This window comes from Delphinapterus leucas, chromosome 16 (genome assembly GCF_059928025.1).
Source record: "Delphinapterus leucas isolate spDelLeu-1000000601 "Yukka" chromosome 16, BTC_Dleu_Yukka2, whole genome shotgun sequence".
NCBI lineage: Eukaryota > Metazoa > Chordata > Mammalia > Artiodactyla > Monodontidae > Delphinapterus > Delphinapterus leucas.
Window position 1 is genome coordinate 27,694,525 of NC_143144.1, and position 24,018 is coordinate 27,718,542.

The 24,018-nt window shown below is 38.9% G+C and overlaps 2 protein-coding genes across 3 annotated transcripts in view; one reads left to right on the plus strand and one right to left on the minus strand.

Annotated features, from left to right (window-relative positions):
• The first annotated feature begins 1,888 nt into the window (after positions 1 to 1,888).
• On the plus strand, positions 1,889 to 16,238 carry NUDT13 (nudix hydrolase 13). The gene is given in 14 exon segments (XM_022590854.3): positions 1,889 to 1,922; positions 1,925 to 1,970; positions 5,759 to 5,771; positions 10,175 to 10,285; positions 10,287 to 10,302; positions 11,551 to 11,685; positions 12,510 to 12,616; positions 13,709 to 13,834; positions 13,999 to 14,107; positions 14,640 to 14,656; positions 14,828 to 14,968; positions 16,020 to 16,142; positions 16,145 to 16,192; positions 16,194 to 16,238. Coding segments are annotated over 14 exon segments (1,071 nt in total).
• Positions 13,832 to 24,018, minus strand: part of ECD (ecdysoneless cell cycle regulator) — a 31,451-nt gene continuing 21,264 nt past the window's right edge. The window contains exons 10-15 of one of the 2 annotated variants that reach the window (XM_089897663.1): positions 23,635 to 23,741; positions 23,321 to 23,504; positions 22,269 to 22,336; positions 20,822 to 21,036; positions 18,970 to 19,180; positions 13,832 to 13,902 (exon numbers count right to left, since the gene is read on the minus strand). In XM_089897663.1, the coding sequence (XP_089753789.1) occupies positions 13,847 to 13,902; positions 18,970 to 19,180; positions 20,822 to 21,036; positions 22,269 to 22,336; positions 23,321 to 23,504; positions 23,635 to 23,741 (841 nt within the window). In that variant the 3' untranslated portion in view covers positions 13,832 to 13,846. Of the gene's footprint in view, positions 13,903 to 18,894; positions 19,181 to 20,821; positions 21,037 to 22,268; positions 22,337 to 23,320; positions 23,505 to 23,634; positions 23,742 to 24,018 lie in introns of those variants that run through there. The other variant, XM_022590858.3, reaches the window with a different exon arrangement.

Genomic DNA, 24,018 nt, shown 5'->3' on the forward strand with positions numbered 1-24,018 from the left:
TCTGTTTATTTTTAATAGCTGTGTATTATTCCATTTTATCACAATTTTCAGTTAACATTCCTGTACATATCCTTTTCTTCCTAGGATAAATTCCTAGAAGTGGAATTGCTAGGGGAAAGGGATGCTTATTTTCACGTTTTGATAGATATTTCCAAATTGCCATCCAAAAATATTGTATCAATTTACATTCTCAGAGTTGTATATGAGACAGAAACATTGACTTTAAATTCATTTCCTCCAGTATATCACAGAAGTCTTTGGGTTATTAAAATAAGGATTATACTTTTAATACTCTCCTAGAGTGCTTTATAACCCACATTTCACATACCGCCTTCTGTGAAAGCTATATATTTATTTTCTCTCTCCTGCTAGAGTCCCTTGAGGGATGTTTATCCTATACATTATTGTGTCCCTTAAGAGAGCTTGCATAAAGTCAGTACTCAATAAATATTTTGTTGAATGTCACTTACTAAATATATTTTACCCTTGGTTAGGACATAGATTATAGCCAAAACTGTCCAAGTATTAGTCATCAGTGATTCATAATTATGGAACCAAGAAGTAGGCCTAAACTTCAGACATTCCTTGGTGGTTTAGTGTCAAAGCTTGCTTCCCTTGGGCACAGTTAAAAGGGTAGTTGGTTATTTAACTGTACTGATTTTCTTGTTTCAGTGGAACTTCTTTGACTTTTTTATTGCTAGTGTGAACTGTACTTTTCAGGGAGAATAAAACACTTACTGTTATACAATTTAAAAGAAATCACCTTCTGCAGAATGGATTCTTAAGATATAGAATTATTTTTCCTCTCACAGTGAGATCTAAAAAGTATCTTAGATCCATGTGGGTTTGCATAGCTGCCTTTTGAAATGTTTTCCTAAATGCCTGTAATTTTATATTTTTCTTATCTACAGGATTCTTCTTACTTCATTTTCAAAAGGACTTTGCTTTTCATGTATTCTGAGAAACTTGACTCCATTACTCTGGAGACACTCCTAGGCTTACTTGGTCTATTAGGGTAATGCTAGCTGCTGTAAAAAAAAAACTTCAAAATTTCAGTGGCTTAATATGGTAGAAGCTTGGGCTTCCCTGGTGGCACAGTGGTTGAGAGTCCGCCTGCCGATGCAGGGGACACAGTTTCATGCCCCGGTCCGGGAAGATCCCACATGCCGCGGAGCGGCTGGGCCCGTGAGCCATGGCCACTGAGCCTGCGCGTCCGGAGCCTGTGCTCCGCAACAGGAGAGGCCACAACAGTGAGAGGCCCGTGTACCGCAAAAGAAAAAAAAAAAAAAGGTGGGGACTCTTTGGTTGGTGGGTGGCTTTTCTCCATGTAGTGATTCAGGGATCCAGGCTCTTCCATCTAATGGCTCTGCCATTCCAGAGTCTTCCAAGCAGAAGGGGATAGAGGATGAAGAAGGCATACCACTACTTAACTGTGTCAGCCTAGAAGAGATACACATCACTTCTAGTCACATTCCATTGTTAAGACCTAGTTTTGGTCCTACCAAAGGACCAAAGGAGGAGAGAAATGTAGGCCTTGGCTTGGCAACTACCACCCAGAAAGAATTCCACAATATGGAAGGAGGAGCACATATTTTTTCATGTATAGTTAGCTGATTCTCACAACAACCTATTAGGTAGGCAGAACAGGTTTCAATTTTGTAGATTAGGAAAGGTACTGAAAAGTTGAAATCCCACAGCTAGTTAGCAGTATAAATGCAATTTAGAAGCCAGATCATCTGACTCCCATTCAGTTTATCTTTCCTTAGTATTAAATAGTGATCCTATTCTGGCTTAAAGTATAACCCTCTTGGTGATTCACTACTTTAAATTGCATGCTATGATCTCTCTCTTTTTTTTCTAAACTCCTCTTTCCCCTAAGGACCTGACAATGTCCCTGTATTGTGGAATTACTCACAGGAGAAAATCTTTTGGTGCTATAGGCTGCTGTCAACCTATGTCACTAAGACACGGTGAGTTTTGACCAAACTGAGCTCTAATTATTATATCTTTGTTCCATTAAATTATAAAATATAAGTATCTCAAAATCCTATATTGGGGATTACGGATGTATGATTAAGATTTACGTATAAAGATGTTCAATGCAAATTATTTATAATTAGAGAATTTCTAAACAATTAAATTTCCAATATCTAAAATGTCTGACATACTTAAATATAAGTTCTTTTTTTAAGATAAGAACTTTGGAGACTTCCCTGGCGGGTGGTTAAGACTTCACCTTACAATGCAGGGCGTGTGAGTTAGATCCCTGGCTGGGGAGCTAAGATCTCACATGCCTTGGGGCCAAAAAACCAAAACATAAAAAAAAAAAAAACAGAAGCAATATTGTAACAAATTCAATGAAGACTTAAAAAAAAAAAGATAAGAACTTTGTCTTTTCCCCTATGGTACCCCTAGTGCACAAAACCCTAGTATCTGGCACCTAGTAGGCACTGAAATATTGTTGAATGGATGAATAGTAAGGGAAAAATTAATTAAATCATGATATACCCATATGATAGAAAAACTATATTGAATAATAGTTCATTAAGGTTCCTGAAAATAAGGTAGATAACTCCAGTCCCTGCATACCACCTGCATACCTCCCCCATCCCCCCGCAACTCCCTCCCCCAAGAACTAAACCACAGTGAAAAGCAGACTAGAAAAAAAAAATCTACACCAGTACAGGAAGGTGATAAAGGACTTCTTTGTCCCCAGCCTGGGCAAATATAAAATCTGTGAATTTGAAATCAGTAGCCTGCTCTCATTCAGTTTTGGGGTTTAAATTTGCACCATCTATGTGGTGTGGTCCAAAACCCCCAAACTAAGAAAAGACTTTAAGTAGTATTTGTAGACTTGCAGATGTAAAACCCCTCTGGAGGGATACAATCACAACCAGGGCTTCCCACACTGAAAGCTCTGCCATACATGAGGGCCCAGTTCAATATTTAAAGGCACATAAACGTACACAATCTTACATGAGCAAGAGTTAGAAGACAACAAAATTGCAATACTTGTTTTAGATATTGTTGGACATTTGGGTTATTTACAGTTCTCAGGCTGAGACTCTAAGAACAATAACAGAATTACTGAAGTCTAAAAAATGAGTGTTAAAGTGATTAAATGTATTGAAAATGAATTAAAACTAAAATTCTATCAGTAAAGAATATGGTGTGAAAAATGTTAATATGCTTACAAAAAAAGGCTACAAAGTAGTAGATCAGCTCTAAAAGTACTTATTGCATATGTATAGATGCATAATATTAATAAATACTTTGGAGAATTCCAAGGTATAAACAATGATCATCTGTGAGTGGTGGGACTCTTTTTAAAAAAAATTTAATTAATTAATTAATTAGGCTGTGCTGGGTCTTTGTTGCTGTGCGCCGGCTTCTCATTGCAGTGGCTTCTCTTGTTGCGGAGCACGAGCTCTAGGCACACGGGCTTCAGTAGTTGTGGCACACGGGCTCAAGTTGTGGCTCATGGGCTCTACAATGTAGGCTCAGTATTTGTGGCGCATGGGCTTAGTTGTTCCGTGGCATGTGGGATCTTCCCAGACCAGGGCTCGAACCCGTGTCCCCTGCATTGGCAGGCAGATTCTTAACCACTGCGCCATAGGGAAGTCCCTTTTTTCTTATTATAAAAGTTAAAAAATAGTCATTCTATAGAAATCAGAAAATACAGTTACCAATTTTTTTTAAAAAAGGGAAATCATCCAGAATCCCACCACTCAGGGACTTCCTTGGTGACGCAGTGGTTAAGAATCCGCCTGCGAATGCAGGGAACACGGGTTCAAGCCCTGGTCCGGGAAGATCCCACATGCCACGGAGCAACTAAGCCCATGAGCCACAACTACTGAAGCCTGTGCACCTAGAGCCCCTGCTGCACAAAAGAAGCCACCGCAATAAGAAGCCCGCGCACCGCAACGAAGAGTAGCCCCCGCTCACTGCAACTAGAGGAAGCCCGCGCGCAGCAACGAAGACCCAACGCAGCCAAAAATAAATAAATAAATAAATAAATAAATATTTTTAAAAAACCCTGCTCCTATGTTATGGGGGTATAAATTAATAAGAAATAAACAGTTTAAGTTTGATAATTTTAGTGTGTTATGGTTTCCAAACTATTATACTTAAAGGTGAAAAATGCATTTGTAAGTTATTTATTTATTATTGAGGTATAGTTGATTTATAATATTATATTAGTTTCAGGTGATTAACACAACGATTCAAAATTTTTATAGATTATATTCCATTAAAAGTTATTATAGAGTCTCTGGGAGGGCTCACGCCAAGGAGTACTTCCCAGAACTTCTGCTGCCAGTGTCCTTGTCCTCACTGTGAGCCACAGCCACCCCCCACCTCTGCAGGAGACCCTCCAACACTAGCACAGCCTTGGACTCTGAACCTTCAGAGACATGTCTGGTGCCCCTCATTGTCCTATGTTTTTAGAATGAAGAAGTTTAATTTCTGAAAAGTTTTGGATGGCTTAACTGCCTCCTCCCCTGGCAGTAGTAGCAGCAGTGGCAGTAACAGTGGTGGCGGGGCTGGAAGTGGTTCCATGCATCCAGGAGGGACTGCAGGGGTTCTCAGAGAGGAGATTCAGGAAACCTTGACTTCAGACTATTTCCAGATTTGTAAGCTTGTGCAAGTGAAAGCATGCAAGTGAAAGCTTGGAGTCCTAACCACTGGACCACCAGGGAAGTCCCACAATTGATAGTTCTGTTGTTAGTAGTAATACTAGTATTGTAGCTTTGAAACTATTTTAGGCATAATATACATTATATATGTATATGTTATGTATATGCATAAGCAAATACGCAATCATGTTAATGTCATTAAAACCAAGATTTTCAGTGTGAAAGCAAAGGGATACGAATATAATAACTGATGATTTAATTGTTCACTTAAATTGGAAATATCCATATGAATGCATGATTTAGTTTTCTTTCTGAAATTCACATATTTCCTAGCTTTATTTACTGAGAGGGCATAGAAATAATGACAGTCTGGTAGAAGTGAGCATCCCCAGTGCTGATCATAGTCTCTGAAAGCCATTTCCCAACAAAAGGAAGAAGGGCTCCTTGAAAAGAATGGCTGATTCTAGGTCTGGGGCAGGAAATGTACCAGATGAGCTTTATACCTCTTGCTATGCCAGAAAGCAGGAATGCTTTCAATACCACTGGGGTTGTGTGGATACAGGGGTCAACTTCAAGGAGTTCACATTGGCCAAATTTGGGACAATTTGAGCCTTGAATACTGCAATGTATAAAGCATAACGTATACAGGCATACCTCATTTTATTGTGCTTTGCTTCATTGCGCTTTGCAGATACTGTGCTTTTTACAAATTTAAAGTTTGTGGCAACCCTGCGTCAAGTAATTCTCTTGGAACAATTTTTCCAACAGCATTTGCTCATTCCATGTCTCTGTGTCACGTTTAGGTAATTCTCACAATAATTCAAACTTTTTCATTATAATTATATTTGTTGTGATCTGTGATCTTTGATGTTACTATTGTAATTGTTTTGGGGCACCACGAACCTGTGCCCATTTTTTTTTTTAACATCTTTATTGGAGTATGATTGCTTAATGGTGTGTTGGTTTCTGCTGTGTGGCAGGGTGAATCAGCTGTACATATACATGTGTCGCCATGTCTCTTCCTTCTTGTGCCTCCCTCCCTCCCAGCCTCCCTATCTCATCCCTCTAGGTGGTCACAAAGAACCAAGCTGATCTCCCTGTGCTATGCGGCTGCTTCCCACTAGCTATCTATTTTACGTTTGGTAGTGTATATATGTCCATGCCACTCTCTCACTTTGTCCCAGCTTACCCTTCCCCCTCCCCATGTCCTCAAGTCCATTCTCTAGTAGGTCTGCGTCTTTGTTTCTGTCCTGCCCCCTAGATTCTTCATGACCATTTTTTTTTTAAATTCCATATATATGTATTGGCATGCAGTGTTTGTTTTTCTCTTTCTGACTTGCTTTGCTGTGTGGCAGACTCTGGGTCCGTCCACCTCACTGCAGGTGGCTCAATTTCGTTTCTTTTTATGGCTGGGTAGTGTTCCATTGTATGTATGTGCCACATCTTTTTTATCCATTCATCTGTCGATGGACACTTGGGTTGCTTCCATGTCCTGGCTATTATGGATGGAGCTGCAGTGAACATTGTGGTACATGACTCTTTTTGAATTATGATTTTTCTCAGGATATATGTCCAGTGGTGGGATTGCTGGGTCGTATGCTAGTTCTATTTTTAGTTTTTTGAGGAGCCTCCATGCTGTTCTCCATGGTGGCTGTATCAATTTACATTCCCACCAATGGTGCAGGAGGGTTCCCTTTTCTCCACACTCTCTCCAGCATTTGTTGTTTGTAGATTTTTTGATCATGGCCATTCTGACGGGTGTGAGGTGATGCCTCATTGTGGTTTTTATTTGCATTTCTCTAATTGATGATGCTGAGTATTCTTTCATGTGTTTGTTTTGCCTGGTCTCTTGAAATCACTTCCTAACTGATTTTGTCACCTCTTGTTTTACCCTATTCCAATTCATTTTGTTATAATAATGGTTATTTCTGAATTATAATGTAATTATGTCATTTTTCCTGCTAAAAATTCTATGTTGGTTTCCCTAGAGCAGTGGTGATCTAGAAACAAAAGTCTTATGTAAAATCCCAACAAAATAACACCTATTAAAACAAATAAATATGGTACTTTATTGGTGTACATTAAAAAAAGTTATTATAAAATATTGGCTATATTCCCTGTGCTGTACAATATATCCTTCTAGCTTATTTATTTTTTATTGAAGTATAGTTGATTTACAATGTTTCAGATGTACAGCAAGAAAATGCATTTCTAAAAAAAGTGTTCCAGTCAAGAAGAATGCAAGGAACTTTTTGGATCTCAGTCCCAGTTCCAGTGAGGCCCCAGGTTTAAGACCTTAACCTGGATGCTTTTGTAGATGTTTTGCTTTTTGGGATCTTTAGGGCAAAGCACAGGTTGTATCACTCCTACTGTTCTTTTACAAAGTTAGCATTTTGTTCTATTCTTTATATTTGGTAACTTCTGAGTGGCACATAGCTCTCCTTTGACATACATTGAGACTTTGTCCCAGGAGGTTGCAGTCACTCACAATAAGTATAAAAATATCATGAGTATTCAAATCTCAGAAAACTGTTTCTTTTGTCTTCTGTTTACAAAGCGCTCACTGCAATCGCTTTTATCATACAGTCAAAAATAGGTTCCTATAGATGCCACTGGGGCATGTTTATCATTTTACTTTGTAGTTTCATGTGGAGCTAACTCTACTGGTGTTACAAAAGCTCCCAGATCCTACAGAAAATATCTGTAAACTGTGTTTCCTACTTAAGTGACAAAATATGCCATATACCTGAGAGTCTGTTGTAGGGCTTTCAGCAGTCAAAATCATTATCCCTGGTTGCCTAGTGGTTAGGACCATAGGCTTTCACTGCTGGAGCTTGGGTTCAGTCCCTGGTCGGGTAACTGAGATCCTGCAGGCTGCGCGGCAAGGCCAAAAAAAAAATCATTATCCCTAAGGCCGCAGAAGGAGAATCCACATTCAGTCCTCCCTGAATCACGCAGTTCCTGCCCTGATTCCCAAGCCTCTTGAAAGGATAGACTTAGGCTGTCCTTAATGAAGGTACAGAACTTGCTCCATTACTTTTTTTTTTTTAGAGAAACTAATTACAGGATGTTCTCTTTTTCTACATTTTAATTTTGGCTATTGAAAATATTACACTTTGGGGCTTCCCTGGTGGCACAGTGGTTGGGAGTCTGCCTGCCGATGCAGGGGACATGGATTCGTGCCCGAGTCCGGGAGGATCCCACATGCCACGGAGCGGCTGGGCCCGTGAGCCATGGCCGCTGAGCCTGCGCGTCCGGAGCCTGTGTTCGGCAGCGGGAGAGGGCACAACGGTGAGAGGCCCGCGTAACGTAAAAAAAAAAAAAAAAAAAAGAAATTATTACACTTATTAAATAAGTGTATGTCAAATATGGCTTCACTTTCATCAATGATCCCTTCAGTAGAGATAAGAAGCTAACGGCATCCACCTGGGGGAATAGATGTTTGAAACAAGAGTGCATTGAAGATAAATTTGCTCTTTATCATCCCTAGATTGAATAAGGGTTTCTGAAGGTATACTGTTTGTTCCTTGTCTGCAATAATAAAGTCTGCTCCCATCTCTAGGTGCTCTGTGGTTGATGTTTTATCACTGAACTTGTTTTCCTTTCACTCCACTGCATGTAAAATCTTGCCTCACAGCATAATATTGGCAAAGTACCTTGAGGTTCAATTCAGTAAATATTTATTACCCTTGAAGTTCAATTCAATAAATACTTATTGAATTGAGCCATTCAATATGCTAATTACCCATGATACAGAACTAAGGCAGACCCTGCCCTTAAGAAGATCATAGTCATTTTTGATAAAGGAGGTAAGAATATACAATGGAGAAAAGTCAGCCTCTTCAATAAGTGGTGCTGGGAAAACTGGACAGCTACATGTAAAAGAATGAAATTAGAACACTCCCTAACACCACACACAAAAATAAGCTCAAAACAGATTAAAGACCTAAATGTAAGGCCAGACACTATAAAACTCTTAGAGGAAAACATAGGCAGAACACTCTATGACATTAATCACAGCAAGATCCTTTTTGACCCAACTCCTAGAGAAATGTAAATAAAACCAAAAATAAACAAATGGGACCTAATGAAACTTAAAAGCTTTTGCACAGCAAAGGAAACCATAAACAAGACCAAAAGACAACCCTCAGAATGGGAGAAAATATTTGCAAATGAAGTAACTGACAAAGGATTAATCTCCAAAATTTACAAGCAGCTCATGCAGCTCAATATCAAAAAAACAAACAACCCAATCCAAAAATGGGCAGAAGACCTAAATAGACATTTCTCCAAAGAAGATATACAGATTGCCAACAAACACATGAAAGGATGCTCAACATCACTAATCATTAGAGAAATGCAAATCAAAACCACAATGAGGTATCACCTCACACGAGTCAGAATGGCCATCATCAAAAAATCTATAAACAATAAATGCTGGAGAGGGTGTGGAGAAAAGGGAACCCTCTTGCACTGTTGGTAGGAATGTAAATTGATACAGCCACTATGGAGAACAGTATGGAGGTTCCTTAAAAAACTACAAATAGAACTACCATATGACCCAGCAATCCCACTACTGGGCATATACCCTGAGAAAACCATAATTCAAAAAGAGTCATGTACCAAAATGTTCATTGCAGCTCTATTTACAATAGCCAGGAGATGGAAGCAACCTAGGTGTCCATCATCAGATGAATGGATAAAGAAGATGTGGCACATATATACAATGGAATATTACTCAGCATAAAAAGAAACGAAATTGAGTTATTTGTAGTGAGGTGGATGGACCTAGAGTCTGTCATACAGAGTGAAGTAAGTCAGAAAGAGAAAAACAAATAACATAAGCTAACACATATATATGGAATCTAAGGAAAAAAAAAACGGTCATGAAGAACCTAGGGGTAAGATGGGAATAAAGACACAGCCCTACTAGAGCATGGACTTGAGGATATGGGGAGGGGGAAGGGTAAGCTGTGACAAAGTGAGAGAGTGGCATGGACATATATACACTACCAAACGTAAAATAGATAGCTAGTGGGAAGCAGCCGCATAGCACAGGGAGATCAGCTTGGTGCTTTGTGACCACCTAGAGGGGTGGGATAGGGAGGCTGGGAGGGAGGGAGATGCAAGAGGGAAGAGATATGGGGATATATGTATAGCTGATTCACTTTGTTATAAAGCAGAAACTAACACACCATTGTAAAGCAATTATTGTAAAGCAATTATACTCCAATAAAGATGTTAAAAAAAAAAACAACGATCATAGTCTTTGAGGGGAGACACAGATTAAAAAATAGCACCATGTAAGTGCAACCACAGAAGTATGGGCAAGGTATACAGTAGGACAAAGGAGGGAATGACCCCCTGTAGTCACCTCAAATCCTTTTTTAAAGAAATTTAGGATGTAAATAAATAAAAGGAAATAACCGTGGCAGGAGACCAGTGCAGGAACAGAATTCTCAAAGATGAATGCTGTAAAAGAAACTAAGTATGGTTTTGTAATGCTTTGATTATTTCCAAAACACGGGTATTTATCTGAGCTGAAGGAAGATGATGATGCATGTAAAAAAGCCCAGCAGACAGGAACATTTTACCTCTTTCATAACCTGGCTCCTTTGGTTCAGAAATCAGAACATCAATACCTGGCCCCGCCAGCATAGCCTATTAGGTAAGCCCAGAGTAGACTAGTAAAGTAGACCAGGCTGTGGCCGCTAAGCAGAACTCGGTCCATATCAAATCCCTGAGAAGAATCCTCCGAGTTTAGAGTCCAGATTTTTCAAACTTCTTCTGCCAATTAATTATTTAATGTATAAACCTGAATTGCCCAATCGAATATTTTTTGGTGATGGTTTGAACCACTATAGCCTTAAACCAAGGGTCAGGAAAACTGCTGTCCAAATTGGAACCCATGTCTGTTTTGTAAATACATTTTTATTGGAACACAGCCTCACTCATTCATTTACATAGTTTATGACTGCTTTTGCACTACAATGGTAAAACAGAGTATTGTGACAGAGACCGTACGGCTCACAGAACTTGAAATATTTTGCCAGCCCCTGCCTTGGACCAGCAATTTCCAGCCTCCAAGGAGCTGTTCACTGTTACACCGTTTAAGATTTGCATCATGACTTAATTTCTCCTTAGAAGGGTCAAAACTAAACGTGAACTAAAATTGTTTTGAGAACTCTTTTAAGGTATATAACTAGAGATATCTAAGCCATTGGGATTTGGCATTCAAGATGCTACCTTGAGTTTTATATGATGCCACTATGCACAAACTTCTAAATACATTGCCAGGGTCAGAAGTTGGAATACTTAGATAGGTAGTTTCTAGCAGTGCCTAAGTATATGAGGATGTTTATCAGAAGGCACTAAACATTATTTATAGATTAGCAATGTAATCTTGTATTATGAACAAATAATTATGAGCCCTTCATGCACAGGAGGATAGATTTTCTCCCTATACAGCACTTGTCTTTACAGACCAGGGTCTCAGATGAGTAGTCTACCCTGGCCCACAAAAGCAGCATGATCTGAAGAGTAAATTATAGAACTGCTTTGGTCTCTCTACCATTTTAAGTTTGACACTTATTTTTTTTTCAGTGCTTTATTAAGTCAACTATCATGTATCTTTAAAACTAGGGGATATGCTCCTTTCATGATACAATCATAGAGTAATACAGTGTTACACAGAAAGAATTCCTTTAAACTCTTCAGACTGCTGATGAGAAAATGGAGGCCTTGAGAGGTTAAGTGATTAGGCCAAGATTACATAGCTAATTAGCTGCAGGGCAGTGACTAGAAGCCAGCTGTACCTACTTCAAGTTGAAGTAGATGGTTTCCAATAAGTCTAGTATGGCTCTGATGGTTTAATTAAAACCCTTGTTTTCTTCCCTTCTCCTTCTGTGTTTCTTAGAGTTGGAAAGCCTCCTGGGTAAGTTTGGGCAGGACACGCAAACAATAGAAGACTCCGTGCTAATTGGATGCTCAGAACAGCAAGAAGCATAGTTTGCTCTGGATCTAGGTCTAAATAGCTCCTCTTCCATAAATGGTACATAACATTATTCCTGATGGGTACTTCCCAGTGGTTCTTAGACTTTGGGATTCCACATAATAGTAAAATTTCAAAGAACATTTTAAGAATACAAAACAATTTCAATTTTTCTTAAGTTAGGACCTTAAAAGATAGTACCATCTACCATCATCATCACTTAAAGGACATTTTAATACTTTCTTTCTCAGCTAGGTGGTGGTACAAAGATGTTTACTGTATTATTCTCTGTACCCTTATACATTTTATATGTCTTAAATATTTCATAAGAAATGTTTTAAAATTCATGACATTATTCTTATTTCTCTTATCAATGCAGGTGAATAAACATGTTACCTTGGAGTAGCTCTGGGTCTTCAGACCTGCATTTGGGAACTGGTTTGCTAGAGGCTCATGGCTCCTGTCAGGCTTTCCTTCTCTCTTTCACGGTGTAGCTGTAAACGTAATGATGCTGGAATGAAGTTCAGATAGGAGCTTAGAGGTCCCCTTTCATCTTTTTATCCAGGGATAGTGTGTGGCTAGTGCGAATGTTCTTATTGCCCCAGAGAGGATCGTGGGAAACACTACGCTCTAATGCTTCCCAAATTTGCCTGAATATAAGAATCTCCTGGTGCTTGTTAAAAAATAAAGATTTCTGGGCCTCACTCACCTGCTATTCAGAATCTCCAGGCAGGGGTTTGAGAACCTGTATATTTTTTTATTCTCCCTAGTTGAGTCATATTAGGTGAGTTTGGGAAACACTGTTCTAACAGAATATACTTGAGAGGGTCCCTGAGATAAAGCCTAACATTCATTTCATTTTGTTCTCTTTTCTAATTTTTTAGCTTCCTTACAGAAACCTGAAATGGAGACAGAGCTCAAGGGGTCTTTCATTGGGCTGAGGAAGGCTCTCTTTCAGCTGAATGTGAAGAATGCCTCCTTGCTATCCACGGTAGATTGATTTCTTGGTTCTCTAGGAAATTAAGTAAAGTAGTGTATATGGGAAACATTTGATTTTTTTTTTTTTCAGATCATAGTCCTTCCTACAAACCTTGGCAGAAGGACAATGTGCTGTAGGGAGATTGCTTATTCTTCTTTCTTTTACCCTGTTTTTGGCAGGACCGTTGTTAGTACCATTGTCTCCTGAGGGTGTGCAGATATATGGCAATATGATCTATCAGCCTTATAAACATTTTTAATGACCCACAGCATGACATATACATCATGAGAAGTTATTTTATATTGCTTTAACGACTTGTCCTCCAGGTTTAGATTTCACTTGCTAAAGTGCTTTTGATTGCCCATTTAAAGAGGTATCTCTAAACATTTAAAAATTTATTTATTTTTGGCTGTGCCGGGTCTTAGTTGCAGCACACAGGATCTTCGTTGTGGCATGCAGACTTCTTTAGTTGCACAATGCAGATTCTTAGTTGCAGTATCTAGTCCCCCGACCAAGGATGGAACCCAGGCCCCCTGCATTGGGAGCGTGGAGTCTTACCCAGTGGTCCACCAGGGAAGTCCCTAAACATTTTTTATTTGCAAAAAAATTCCAACTTTATTGGGGAGGAGTACATATTGGGGTGTTTAATTATACTGAAAATGTTTTCTTTTTAAGCTGGCTCATAAGTTCACGGGTGTTCATTATGATATTTTATATATCATATTTTTAAAATAATTCATAATACATTTAAAATATGCTTTTTAAAAATTCATACTTCAGAGAATTCCCTGGCGGTCCAGTGGTTAGGAGTTGGGCTTTCACTGTTGTGGGCCTGGTCAATCCCTGGTCGGGGAACTAAGATCCCGCAAGCCACATGGCACAGCCCCCCAAAATAAAATAAAATTCATACTTCAGATGCTAGAGGACTGTGTTCAAATAGTTTCCTTATTTTAAAGTTTAAATAGTTAATAAGCATTTAAAGTAGGTGAGCTGAAAAGGGATTGGTGTGTCCCTTTGAGTTGCTCTAAATAGTAGCCCCAGCACCATTATAGATGAGCCCCACATTCTCTCCAAATGAAACCAAGCCCATCTTTGTATTCCTAGGCTCAGGCTCTTCTCCATTGGCATGATGCTCATCAGTTCTGCAGCAGAAGTAGACAGCCCACCAAGAAGAATGTGGCTGGCAGCAAGCGTGTGTGCCCTTCCAGTAAGATCATCTATTATCCACAGGTAAGCATCGCTTTAAAAGGTCAGTAATCCAAGAAGGCTGTGCACTACTTTGTCTTGTGGATGGAAGCCTGTACAGCTAAAAGGCTTTCCTTAGTTACCCATTACTTTGTTTCATTAACAGGCCCCAAAGCCCTAGTGCCCAAGTTTCCATCCCCTTTTCCTAGATGACTCCTGTGGTGATCACTCCGGTGTCAGATGGGACTCAATGCCTGCTTGCCCGCCAGAGTTCCTTTCCCAAGGGAATGTATTCTGCCTTGGCAGGTTTTTGTGATAATAGGTAAGGAATTTCGGGCATATACAGATAACATTGAAAGACATGAAATCTTATAGTATGAAATAGTATGTATTTCTTATTCTTGTTGCCATGGTGTCTCAAGCACATTCTTCCCTATTATATCAAGAAAACTACTTTGTGGCATCAATTTTCCAATATTTTATAGGCAAATTTTCAAACATAAGCATAGCTGGAAGATTTATACAGTAAACACCCATGTACTCACCACCTAAATTCCATAATTACTATGTTTACTTTATCACATATCTGTCTATCCATTCCTCTATCCACCAATTAATCCATCTTATTTTGTGATGCATAGATTGCAGACATTAGTACACTTCCTCCTAAATATTTCAACATGCATATTAATATTATATTAACTAGAATTTAAAATTTATTTACGGGTTTTTTTTTTTGTCAGTCTATTGGGGTAAAATTTGCAAATGGTGAAATGTGGCATTTGAACTTTATTAAAAACCTGAGGGCAGCAGTAGCCTCTCCGACTCTTATTTTGTGTAACTAACCTAGTAGGTTCAAGTATTGTGGTTTAATACCCAACTTCAGACTTGATTCCTAGTGTAGAGACTCAGAGATTTAGGGCTCCCCCAAGAGTATTTCATTGACTTGGGAGCCAGTTTTGCGCTCCTTTCGCCAACGGGCTTCTGTATCACCCTTCCTGCTGCAGGGCTGTCCTGAATTAATCTGTGTGCTTATAGGTGGCCATCCGGCGAGAAGCTGCAGAAGAGGTGGGATTGGAGGTGGAAAGACTGCAATACTCTGCATCTCAGCACTGGCCCTTTCCTAATGGCGCACTCATGATTGCTTGTCATGCAACTGTGAAACCAGGGCAGACAGAGGTGAGTTCTGATGCTTCCCTTATGATATATCCTTTGCCTCATCCAAGCTGGTCCATAGGTACTTACTAAGCACCTGTCTAGTCCAGCATTGTTTAGATTATACAAAGAAATGTAATATATGATTTATACCTTTAAGGAATTTGCAATGTTATAAACAACTAATCACCTTAAAAATTGGGAGTGCCAACACAATCACCATTCTTCCTTGTATATATCTCAATCATGAAACAATTTATCTTTCATCATCAGGAAATTAACAGTCTTGCATAGAATAGGCACACAATAAATATATAAAATTTAATGATTGATTTCAGAATTGGTATTATTGCTCCAGTCAGGATGTTGGGGACTAATAATATAAAATCATAGGAACTTCTGATTGAAAGGGACTTAGATGTTGTCTTATCCCACCTCACCTTGCTCTAACATCCCTGACAGATGGTGTTGTGGTCCCTATGTGCCAAAGTCTATTTTGTGCTTTGGTTTCTATACAATGAATAATATCTAATCTGTCTCAGCTCCCTGTGGATGCAGTTTGCATTTTTCCTTCTTGCAAGGCAGATGCTATGCTTTTGGCTATCATTAATTAACACATCCTTTAAAGAAGAGTAACATGTATATGTTCTTTTTTTAGTTATATAATTTTACCTCTCAATGTTAACCACTCTTTTTTTTTTTTGGCCACACCGCATGGCTTGCAGAATCTTAGTTCCCCAACCAGGGATTGAACCTGGGCCACAGCAGTGAAAGTGCCGAGTCCTAACCACTGGACCGCCCGGGAATTCCCAAACCACTCAATATTTTACTATTTGAGCTTCCAGGATTTAAAAATTTTTTTTTAATATTTAAAATATATACTTAACTCTCATCTCTTAATTATGGTACTTTTGCTTCTGAACCCTATCTAGAACTGATTATCTCCCAGACTATAGATCCCAGATATTACCTTCTAAGATTGCTCAGTTCTGGAACCATTTTCTCATCTTTGGCCGTAGTATTCTAAGTTTTGTATCTCCTAACCTTATATCCTGTTTTTCCTTATGTCTTCCAGATCCAGGTGAACTTGAGAGAACTAGAAGCAGCTGCCTGGTTCAGTCATGATGAGGTGGCCACAGCCCTGAGGAAAGACAACCCATATTATCAGCAACAGAATGGGGCTTTCCCATTCTGGCTGCCCCACCACCACCACCACCACCCAAGTTAGCCATTACCCACCAACTGATAAAAGGAGTGGGTGGAAAAACCGACCTGTTCTATCCTGCCTGCTTAGCTCAGATCAGGTCACCAAATCAGATAAATCCCTCCTATCTCAGAGGGGCACATCAGAGATCAACTGATGAAGAGGTGGTGACGAAAGGTCATCTCCAGGCCAACATCATAAGAAGGCAGAGCAGATGGTGAGCCTCCAGCAAGGCACATCTGCCAGCAGTGTTAATAAAAGAGGTTCCTAATCATAGGCAATCAAAAATGCCAAAACTGATGAGATGACAATTGTCAAAATCAGAGGGAAAGTTGAAGCATTGGTTTGGATATGGGCCCTTGCTCATTCATTTTCTCCTGTGCTTTGGAAGCAAACATCTTTTGGCATGTGGCTTGTCAATGCTGGGTTTATACTAACTGCCAAAATGTGCCTGGTATAATTTTGGTTACAACTTTTATTTTAATATTGAAAATATATAGCAGATCTCAACCCTCTACTGAGTTCCTTTTTATCCTCATACAATTTAAAAAAATAGCACATATTTTTTAAACAAATTTATTTACTTATTTATTTGTGGCTGTGTTGGGTCTTCGTTGCTGTGCGCGAGTTTTCTCTAGTTGCGGCGAGTGGGGGCTGCTCTTTGTTGTGGTGCGCGGGTTTCTCATTGCGGTGGCTTCTCTTGTTGTGGAGCACGGGCTCTAGGCGTGTGGGCTCGGTAGTTGTGGCTTGCGGGTTCTAGAGCGCAGTCTCAGTAGTTGTGGCGCACGGGCTTAATTGCTCCGCAGCATGTGGGATCTTCCCGGACCAGGGCTCGAACCCGTGTCCCCTGCACTGGCAGGCGGATTCTTAACCACTGTGCCACCAGGGAAGCCCAGCAGAACATTTTTGAATTTGTGTAGAGGTAATTATTTTGTACACTGTAGTTAAATAAAAGTCATATTCCTTTAAGTCCTTCATCCCAGGAAAGTGGAAGTTAAGGTCTTCCTCAAGGTACTCTCTAGTAAATCAGAGGCAGTGATGTTCTACTGAGGTAACTGCATGCCAGTGGGGCTCAAGAGCATAAGTCTTTTTTGCTGTTACTTGCTCAGTTTGTGACCCAGGGAAAAGATTATCACTTGCCATGCCTGTTTTCCTAAAGGTAAAATGGTTGCTGCCTTTTGCACACCCAGTAAGTGTAACTTCAACGAAGCGATCAGTGAAGATGAACCATTTCTTGAGTTTTATGGGATAAACTAAATTTAGGATTTCTTATCATTCATATATACCATTCTAAACCTTGTCATAGGGAAGAAGCACTTATCTGGAGGAAATGAAATAAATTTCTGTACCTTTGTTCAGATGTTATTTCTGTCTTATGAAGTGAGAAAATTGTAGAAAGTGAGAATTGGGGGTGGGAGGGAGTAATCTATTAGTGTGACAAACATTTAAGTCCAGATTCCAAGTCTGTGGAATGACTAAAGTAATATTCAGAAGAAATCCTGTTAGAGGTCTGTTTGAAAAGAGGAATGGCTGGGGAAAGTCTTATCTTCAGGTACTTTTAGGCAACTAACTAACGATTAAAGACACAAGTGCCAAAGACCCTAAGATTATTCACACATCCAAGTCCCACAGGACTAAGTAAAAGAGATTCTAGAACTAGAAAGATTGAAGTGACTGAATTTCCTTTTGATCCCAAAAGGTTGTTACTCTCACCATTGCCAGCAAAACATCATTGCTTTGGGGAAATCAAACTGCCTTCATCAGGAAATGTTGAGGGATAATACGTGATGGGACTTGATTGTCCTGTTAGATTGGCAGCTTGCCCTGACCTGGGCTGAACCTAGCATGTAGAAGGGAAAAGCACTCTCGAAAGAGAGATCCTGAGATTTCTTCATATCTTGCAGTTAGAAGAAAACAGTTCAGGGTCCATGTGTATTACCATCTCCCAATGTTTTCTATCTCTTTGTGGGTGTGTTTGTGAGCACATGTGTACACAGTATTTTCAGACTGGGGAATCTGAAAATACTGATAGAAAGGGGAGTGTGCAGGACTCCTGGTTGTGAGTTTCTCAAACTTACCATGGAGTGTTTACTTTTGGATTAATGTGTTGTGTTGGAAAAGAAAAAATGAGAATGGCTAATAGGAGGAGCTGCAACATTGAACTTTGTTTCCCAGCAGTGAGTGGGAAGAGGGCTTTGCTTCTTAGAACTCCAAGGATAACTGAAAGCAGAGGCCAAAGAGGGCAGGGTTGGGGTACTGAAAAATGGCAGATAAATAAAAGAAACTTTGGTGCAGGGATCACCTGGCTGGAGAATATTTATGTGGCAATGAATCATGAAGGGGCTAAGGATAAAAAGAACCCAATGGGTCCATGAAGAAGAATAGCAAAAACAGGTAAAACGCTAAAATTATTGGACACCTGAGGGAGACAGACTCAAGGTCATTGGTAACTGGAATAAAAAAGCAACTCATTCATTCCTCATGTTTGCCTATCTATCTTCCTTCCTCTACCCAATATTTAATTCTCGATAAACTTAATGTTCTAAACATGGAGTGTACATCTTATCTCAAGGGCTTGATTCTCTCTCTTCTGCTGATTTCAAAACCTTGTGTGCATCCCAGAGTTGAGATCATAAAGACTTGTGCAGAGAGGGCAACATTTGGGGCTCATAGAGGAGAAGTTAATCTGTGAACTTAAAATGAAGAAAACATTTTTACTAAATGTGTAATCAAAACTAGAAATGAGCATAGTCAGACTCAATATTTATTTAAGAACAAAAAACAGAGGCTAGGTTTGCTGGCTAATCTTTTGTTGGCTTACTTATGGGTCTGTGATCAGCACTGTCAGGCAGCTGCACACCCATGCTTTGTAAAAGGTTGGAAGCAGGTCCTGCCAGTCCAGCTTGGGAACTATAGGATTCCAGTATGTTTGAAACCAGGTTCAGGTCTATATCCACTGGTGTCATAACAGATCCTCCTGCACCAGAATCTTCCTCCTCTGAATTGTTACTGGCAGTCTGGGATAGAGGCTCCTTGTTCATGGAGGGAAAAGAAAATCATGGTACAATATGCTATTAGGTTGGATGGTAGTTACATTAAAAAGCTAAGTAAGCAACAATGTAAAATTGATTTCCATATTAGAAAGGAAATTCCCTTGATAGAAAATAAAAATGAAGTCTAATAATAAACTATGTAATTGAACACACATATTAAAATTTGGTTCCGAAGATTAAAACACACTTCTTCCTAGGATAAGTTTCTGCAGATTAAATGGATTTCTTCCCGATTTTGAAATAGCCCAAGGGAGATAACCAGAATTAAGGAGGTAACTTTATAGCTTGCCTAAGAGTTTTAAAAGAAATAAACAGAAAAATGAACATTAAAAAAAAAAGAATCTAAATTTTCTCTACGTGAAAGAAGTGAGATTTCTTCCCTACCCACAACCCCCACCCCAATGAGAAAACAAAATAAAACCCTGAAGCCTGGGCTTCCCTGGTGGGGCAGTGGTTGAGAGTCCGCCTGCCGATGCAGGGGACACGGGTTCATGCCCCGGTCCGGGAGGACCCCACATGCCGCGGAGCAGCTGGGCCCGTGAGCCATGGCCGCTGCGCCTGCGCGTCCGGAGCCTGTGCTCCGCAGCGGGAGAGGCCACAGCGGTGAGAGGCCCGCGTACCGCAAAAAACAAAAAAACAAAAAACCTGAGGCCTTGTGGGATCCAACCACAGAGACTGTGAATTGGTACTTGAGCCTCTGATTTCATAGGCTGAGGAAAGAATTTGAGAGATTGCAGCTTGATCTATAGATTTTTATATCTTTGCTACCCAAAGTGTGGTCCATGGACCAGCAGCACATCCATCACTTGGGAACTCGTTAGAAATGTAAAATCTCAGGCCCGCCCTAGACATACTTAGCCAAAATCTATATTTTAACAAGATCTTCAGGTGGTTCATATTCACATTAAAACCTAATGTATGGTTTCTAGTAGGTTTTGGCAATACTAAAAGTGATTAAATGTGGTTAAGATGATCAAAGCAAGGGGAATGACATTAATTAAGGGCTCATTATGGGTTTTACTGTTGTCTCATTTGGTTCTCACGTTCATTCTATGACATGAAGATTATTGGTTAATGGATACATTCACAGTGGATAGCTGAGCTGGATTTCAAACCCCGCCCATGAGACTCCAGGGTCCATTCTCTTTCTATCTGTGGTTAGACAGTGCTGGTATAAAAACTAGGATAAAAACATGAGTGGAAGATAAATTCTAAATTTGGCTCTAAATAAGGGAAACATATAAAACAAACACTATTAAGACTTGAAAATTACTTGGATATTTAATATCCTTTCTCTTTTTTTAAAATCAATTTAAGCTATTAGTAGGAGTATGCAACCACATACTAATTTGAACATATCACATGACTTTTTAAAAAAATCCTGATAGATAACATAGAATAAGTAATATAGTCAAGCTTATGTTTAAGAAAATCAATAATCCGTCAGCCTACCAGTGTTAGGAAAAAATTAGCATTCTTATTTATTCAAATTTAAAAATTCATCACAGAAAATTATCATGAACCAAATAGAAAAAAACAAAAGAAAAACTAAGATAAAATATGGTTTTAGCTATCCTTTGTACTAGACTCAAAAGGGAAAGAAGCTGAACACACACATACCATTTGCTTCTGGGTGGTGAAACTTTTGCCAATGCTGGTATGTGCGAGTTCCTGGTCCATCTGGGCCATGTATGACTTGAGATCAGCAAGAGTTCCTTTTACAGATGCTTCTCCCCCAGGCTCCTGTGTTTCAAGATCCAAGTCATCATCACTATCTAAACATTCAGAGTCTTCCTCATCCAGTTCATCAGAGTCTGAGTCATGGGGCCTTGAACCTACATAGACCCCAACACAGAAAGAGCCACCCATTAAATTTTTTTGGAGTGATTACACATCTCAAAAGAATTAGAATGTTATCTGCAAAAAAGAGCGAATATTAGGCAAACTACTTCAGAAAAATCCCCTCCAGAAAATGGTACTGCCGGCAAACACTTGCAGAAAAGTACACAGGCTGAGCTGAAAGATTCAGCTTTTTCTTTTTAATGTGAATTCAATTAATTAAAAGTTTTTACTTAAAAAATTTAAAAACTACATAATCCAGGAATACATTTTGATGTAAACATTCAAGTTATGCAGAATTGTCTCATATTTCACTCTTTTCCCAGAGTTAAAGATCTTTTCACAGTTCAGTGAGTACCCAGACCTTTATTTATGCAATTCTGTGTGTGTGTGTGTATATGTACATATATATAAAACACATTTGTTATATATATACATGTTGAACTATGGTTTGCTTTTCTACCTTTTTTTTTTTTGTAAAACTGAACTATAATCCAATTTTTGCTACTACAATGTTGCAATCACCATCTTAGCATATATAACTTTTTCATAAATTAAATTCCTGGAAGTGAAATAGCTAAGTCAAAGTTTATGAACATTCTGGAGTACCAAACTGCCTTGAGAAAAGACAACTTACACTTCTACTCCCACAGTTTGACAGTGCTCATTTCTCCAACTCTTGAGAAAACTGGCTATTATCAATCTTTTAAATTTTTGCCAATATGATGGGCAAAAAAAAAGTTCTCATTTTTATTGTGTATTTACTTGCTTACTAGAAACAGTTAACTATTTTCAAATATTTATTGATTATATTTATTCTTCAAGGCCTGTTTATATTTATTGATTATATTTATTCTTCAAAGCCTATTTATATCCTTTGTTGATTTTTTTTAAACTGGGCTATTTGTGTTTTTATTATTAGTGTATATGTGCAGTATGTCTAAAAGAGGAAAAAGAAACAGTGTAATACAGGAGCCCATGTAAAACCCTATCTAAACACACAGCATTCATTCATTCAACAAAGATTTAATGAACAGCTACTATGTCAGGCACTAAGCAAAGCATCCTCTGCAAAATCATTCAATAGGGCAATAATTAATGGTTGAAAGCAACTCAAAATCATTAAAAAAAAAAAAAAAAGCAAATGAGATCCAATGCTCCAATGCTCTAGCAATTGCTATACTACTTACACTTGCAAAATGAAAATAAACATCACACTGTAACTCACCTAAGATCTTATCAAAGTAATTAAGAAAAGAATCTGCATCAAAAGTGACTGGAGCCTCAGAATGTTCTCTGTAAGATTAAAGGAAAAAGACAATTTATCCCAAACAAAACTCTTTGAAACTTTTTCTAAACTGGTGCCATTCTTAGGAATACTCCAGATATATACTCTCAAAAGAGGCACAGAAAGGAAAATTGTAGTTTAAATTTTAAAAATCATTATGCTTACTGACAGGGCAACAGAAATGGGAAAGACTGATGAAATAAAAGTAAAAACTGCACTTTGATTATGCACATTTAATTTACACTGATTTAGGGATCTACCCACCCTCCACCTTCCATAAAATATATCTAACATTAGCAGAAGTTGTTATTTATCCAAGTTCATTTAAATAAAGTTTAACTTTTTAAGAACCAAGTCTTTAAAAATAAGTAAGAACAAACCTTCCCTTATCTCTGCTTTCTCAAAGAGAGAATACTAAACATAAACTTTAATCTTCTCATGAGGCTAACGAGCATCAACATTAATGAAGAGATATTTGCTGTGCAAGTAACAATTCTATCTACTTTTTTCCCTATTACTTGCCAGATGTAACATCTCATTTCTTCTGTTATTATTTCTTCCTCTGATAAACACTTTTATCCTCCTCTTTTGAGTCTGAAGCTTCCAATCTGCTTGAGGGTGGGAGATCAGAAGTCTAAGCTTGATGAGAACTAGAAGTTAGGAGTCCATAAAATTCTGAGTAAAAATCTAAAGAATAAAGTACATGGTTGCCCTGCACAGCTCTGGGGTGGTGGCCTTTACATCTGCTGAGTGGTCTCTTTGGCTTACCTCAAGGATCGTAAGGGATCAGGTTACTAGAAATCTGACTCCAGATAAGTAAGTTATCATAGTACTAGGCACCAAAAGAGGAAAACAAAGCAGTAAAAATCATTTATTTAAAAAAAAAAATTTAAACAAAGAAAAAGGAAAAGAGAGAGAGAACTGGCAATGACTGGATGATGTCAACATATAGGCTATAACCATTTAGATATTTATACTTTAACACAAATTACCGAGGCAGCTCTGCTCCTTTGTGGGTTGAGACTTTGGATATGAAAGCTTTCATGCTCTCTGAGACTTGAGTTAAGTCATAGTTCTCCTCCTGCCCCTTGGAAACGGGCTCTGGTTCTTTTTTACCAGCAGCTTCCTGCAGCAGCTGGTCCAGCTGATCTGGTGAGAGATCTAACCACTGGTCATCTGAAAAAGAAGCATGACACTGCCATACTACACTCACATGACAGGTACTCTCAGGAAAGGACCCTCTGAGACTTAGTGGAATGTTTCAGTTCTTTCTAACCCCTCTGCTCTACCCTGGTCCATCACTTACCATCTTCTGGGGGAAGATTAGCTTCTTCTTTCTTAAGCTCTTCTATATCAAATGGTATTGTCTGTAATAACGTTAAGATTTCTTCACCTGGGCTCACAGCATGAGAGCTATAAAAAATCAAAGACATGGGTATTTAATGAGAGCTTAGAATAATAATCATGAAAACAGAGTATTTTAAAGTTGGAAGGGATTATCTAGTTTAATTTGTTTTTAAACATTTGTTTAGGACACAGAATCCTTTTTCTCAAAATTCCACCAGAAACTCTAAAATATAAAAGTGCTCAAAGAAAAACTGCTCTGGGGAGTTCCCTGGTGGTCCAGTGGTTGCACTTGGCACTTTCGCTGCCCCCGGTTCAATCCCTGATCAGGGAACTAAGATCCCAC